The sequence below is a fragment of the Astatotilapia calliptera genome, chromosome 3 (assembly GCF_964374335.1).
Source record: "Astatotilapia calliptera chromosome 3, fAstCal68.1, whole genome shotgun sequence".
Taxonomy (NCBI): Eukaryota; Metazoa; Chordata; class Actinopteri; order Cichliformes; family Cichlidae; genus Astatotilapia; species Astatotilapia calliptera.
In genome coordinates, this window is record NC_137424.1 from 74,761,549 (window position 1) to 74,766,038 (window position 4,490).

The 4,490-nt window shown below is 44.2% G+C and overlaps 1 protein-coding gene across 1 annotated transcript; it reads left to right on the forward strand.

Moving 5' to 3' along the window:
- Positions 1 to 256: 256 nt before the first annotated feature.
- Positions 257 to 2,367, forward strand: LOC113019684 (nuclear factor 7, ovary-like). The gene is made up of 2 exons (XM_080299150.1): positions 257 to 408; positions 510 to 2,367. The coding sequence occupies exon 2, from the start codon at positions 527 to 529 to the stop codon at positions 1,916 to 1,918; it is 1,392 nt and encodes a 463-aa protein (XP_080155276.1). The 5' UTR covers positions 257 to 408; positions 510 to 526; the 3' UTR covers positions 1,919 to 2,367.
- The last annotated feature ends 2,123 nt before the right edge of the window (positions 2,368 to 4,490 follow it).

Genomic DNA, 4,490 nt, shown 5'->3' on the forward strand with positions numbered 1-4,490 from the left:
TGCTGGGAACCTGAACAAGAACCAGAACAAAGTCTAAAATAGAAGCTGACAAACAGCTGCACCACCGAGTGACACTTTATTTTATAAACTTCACAACAGGTTTCATGTTGTGACCTGTGGAGGTGAAAAGACACAAAACCTGTTTTACAGCTTTTGAGCTGCAGGCAGGATTGAAACACACCTTAGTTAAAAGTCAAACAGCAACATTTTCTCCTCCCCTCACGTCACTCAAATGTGACAAACCAGGAAACAGGAAGTTCTTCGTCCTCAGTAAAGAGAGACGCACAGACGATCAGACTGAGCTCAGACCAAACTAGCAGCTTCCTCTGAGTGAGTCCAGCTACAGGAGAGAAAAGTGGAAAACTCCAACACTGCTGCTTCAAGCTGCTGACGCTCCACACACTGAATGTGAGTTTGAGCAAAAACACGATTCAAAGCAAGTTTCAGTGAAGGTGGTAGAGGAGGGAGGGGAGCCAGGACTGACTGTACTTCCTGTCTGCTGTTTTCAGCTTCACTCACAGACTCAATGGCTTCCAGATCAGAGGAGGATCTCTGCTGTCCGGTCTGTCAGGAGGTCTTCAGAGATCCTGTTATTCTGTCATGTAGCCACAGCTTCTGTAAAGACTGTCTGAAGAGATGGTGGAGAGAGAGACCAACACACGAGTGTCCAGTTTGTAAGAGAAGATCTTCAAGGGATGATCCACCTTTATGTCTGGCTTTAAAGAACCTGTGTGAGTCGTTCTTACAGGAGAGAGATCAGAGAGCTTCAGAGGCTCTCTGCAGTCTGCACTCTGAGAAACTCAAACTCTTCTGTCTGGACCATCAGCAGCCAGTGTGTGTCGTCTGCAGAGACTCAGAAAAACACACCAATCACAGATTCAGACCCATCGATGAAGCTGCACAACAACACAAGAAGGAACTTCAGGAAACTCTGGAGCCCTTAAAGAAGAAGTTAAAGGTTTGCAAACGAGTTCAAGTGAAGTTTGATCAAACAGCAGAACACATTAAGGTCCAGGCCCGACACACAGAGAGGCAGATTAAGGAGCAGTTTAAGAAGCTTCACCAGTTTCTAGCAGAGGAAGAGGAGGCCAGGCTGGCTGCACTGAGGGAGGAAGAGGAGCAGAAGAGTGGGATGATGAAGGAGAAGATGGAGGCTCTGAGCAGAGAGATAGCAGCTCTTTCAGACACAGTCAGAGCCACAGAGGAGGAGCTGAGAGCTGAAGACGTCTCATTCCTGCACAACTACAAGGCTGCAGTGGAAAGAGTCCAGCGCTGCCCCCTGCTGGATGATCCACAGCTGCCCTCAGGAGCTCTGATAGACCAGGCCAAACACCTGGGCAACCTGACCTTCAACATCTGGAACAACATGAAGGACATGGTCTCCTACACTCCTCTCATTCTGGACCCAAATACTATTCATCCAAACCTCATCCTATCTGAAGATCTGACCAGTGTGAGACTAGGAGGAGAGAAGCAGCAGCTTCCTGATAATCCAGAGAGGTTTGATTATTACGGCTCTGTCCTGGGCTCTGAGGGCTTTAACTCAGGGACTCACAGCTGGGATGTTGAGGTTGGAGACAGTGCAGGGTGGACACTGGGTGTGTTAGCAGAGTCTGTGAAGAGGAAGGGACGCATACAGTCTGGATTATGGAGAATATTGTTACATAAAGGTGAATACTACACACTGTCACCATCAGCTCCTCTCACTGCTCTCTCAGTCCAGAAGAAGCTCCAGAGGATCAGAGTGAATCTGGACTGGAACAGAGGAAAGCTGTCGTTCTCTGATCCTGATACTAACACACACATACACACCTTCACACACACTTTCACTCACAGGTTGTTTCCATACATATGGACTGTTGATAAACTGAAGGTGTGTCCGTTGAAGGTGTCAGTGTCAGTGCAGCAGATGAGTTGAGGATGATGATGTTTCTAATGTTGTTTCCTGTCAGTGAGTTGAAGCTGTTAAACTGCAGCTGTCCTCCTGCTGCCTCGTTGTTCCAAAGCTCTTTGTTTCTCTTTTAGTTTCACTCTTTCTTTCTGTTTCTGCTGTCCACCTTTTCACATGGAAAATCATTTCACTGTTTCTCACTGAATGACTCCCCAAACTAGATTTGAAATTCTATAAAGTTTCTAATCATTACAAGTGATTCATGTTTCTATTTGATGTGTAAATGGAGATGATTTAGTTTGCTGGGATATGGACTGACATGTGTTGAATGGGAGGAGCAGTTTGTTGTTGTCTTCTTGTCTGTTTATGACAACAATAAATATGTTGTTGAAACAATGATTCATGTTTAACTCCATATATGAAATGTTTCTGATCTTTGAATTCTGTTTGATTAAAGACTTTCTTCATGACACAAATGAGATTTCAGTGTATTAATAGAACTAAATAAGCTCAGAGTTGAAAGGCTGGAGTATTATGTACGTGCTTCACTGTCAGGATCTTCAGGGGGATTCAAAGGGAAACATCAAACTGCTGTAATGAGATAAACTAGTTGGGCTGAACACACTTATCTGTAGTTTGTCTCCATCCAGGATCATCAGAATATAATGAACATGTGTGAAGAGCCACAAAATGCTGCTGCCCTCTCAGCATGATGAGCTCCAGCCTTTGTTAACAGGACAACAGGAAACATGAGACAACTTTCAGAGACAGTAACCAACTGTGGCCACAAGATGGCAGCAGCTGATCTGAGATCCTTTATTGGACAGAAGGACTCTGCTCTGTGACGTCATCAGAGAGACGGCCTTCACTCTGATAGATCTGACGTCATGTCTGCACTGCGATGATGAAAGCTGATAAACACATTGTTATTGATCCATGAAATCACCTCTGTCCTCTCAAGTGTAGCTGTTTACAGAGCTGAAGAAGTCCTTCATCATCAAAACAGACAAACATGTATTTCCTGTATTAAGTGACATCATCCTCACTCTGACCTCTTACATATATTCTGTTCAGTTTCCCTGCTGTAAGAAATGAACTGTGTGAAAATAGAAATGCAGGGAAACATCCATTAATCACAGCTGAGCCGTTTGTTTCTGACTCACATTCAATGAGGCTTCAGGTGTAAATACCTCAGAAGTGTTTTTGAGTTCAGTAGAACCAGACCCAGTCGACCATCATGGCCTCCACAGCACTACACAATGCAACAGAAAGGCCTTCATCATCTGCTGAACCACCTCTGAACCACGACGCTCTCCCTGCATCTAAAAGCTGTTAGTCAGGATGAGATGCTGCTGTGATCGCTCACAATTTACCTGTGAGACCTTTGTAAATATTGTCTTTGTTTCTGGAGGAAACACCTTTAGTCTGTTTGTATTTGGAGTGCAGATCTGGGCATCCATCACTTTAACCTGCACACGTTTAGTTATTGAGTGTAGTTGATGTTTGGCAGCATTTTATAAGTGACAGTTCATGAACGGTGAAGGAACAGAGGACGCCTGACCATCCTACCTGTGTCAGTAAGAAGACTTTAATCACAACTTCACAACTTAACACAACTGAAACCTGAATCCAGTGTTGCATAGTTTACTAACAGTGTGTGCTGACACTGAAGTTAGCAGTTTGTTTCCTAAGAGCTGCTGGGACAAACCACAGTGAGCGGCTACAGAGTTTAGTTAAGGTGGTTCTAACATGTGACCTGTTGAATTATTTACAGGGATTTATTTTTCATTTAAAGCATCATTTGTGAAGTTTTTATGAAGTTTACTTCTTTTATGTTCTTTGTTTAACGTTTAGATTTTCTTCTCTTGTGTTTTAACTCTTCAGGTTTCCTGTAACAGAGATTTAAACCACCGTTTTCTGATGGTGCTGCACTGTGACAGAGACACTGCCACTTTATTAGGCACACCTTGCTGGCTGCAGGTTATAACCCCTGCTGGAAACATCCCCACAGATTTGGATCCTTGTTGCCATGACAGCACCACACAGCTGCTCCAGATGCAGCAGGATGCTGGTCAGGGCTCTAACAGTGAAACTTTACTGAAAGTAAGAAACCTGAGAGGAAATAAACTTTGACTTTAGTAAGCTGAGCTCTGAAGCTGTGATGGAGCTCAGTCAGTGTGAAGGCGGCTGCTGTGTAACAAACGTTTGTCTGAGGTGCTGCGACTGATTGTGGTCATGTTTATTTAAAGAAGTCGGTGATGAAGCAGGCTGTGCAGTCCGAGCTCTTCATCAGTTAACAGTCCTCCAGAGCTGCTGCAGGGAGCTGACTGTCCTCCAGGTGGCGCTAAGTGAACAAAGTCCAAAGAAATAAACTTTATAGATACATTTGAAACCAGCTACTCTGTGACTTTACACACTCACACAGTAACAGAGCTGATTCCTGATTGGAGCAGCACAGAGTTAGTCTTCTTCTCTGGCTGTGGATTGGTTCATCAGGATTTCCCCTTTTACAGGTTTAAAAAAAATCTCTGTCTTTACATTTTTTGACCTCCTTCTTCTGTCTAAAGGTGAAGCAGCACCAGCCTCCTCTGATCCTCAT

What these genes read in the sequence shown, in the direction of transcription:
- LOC113019684 (XM_080299150.1), top strand. Translation starts at nt 527, where the DNA reads ATGGCTTCCAGATCAGAGGAGGATCTCTGCTGTCCGGTCTGTCAGGAG.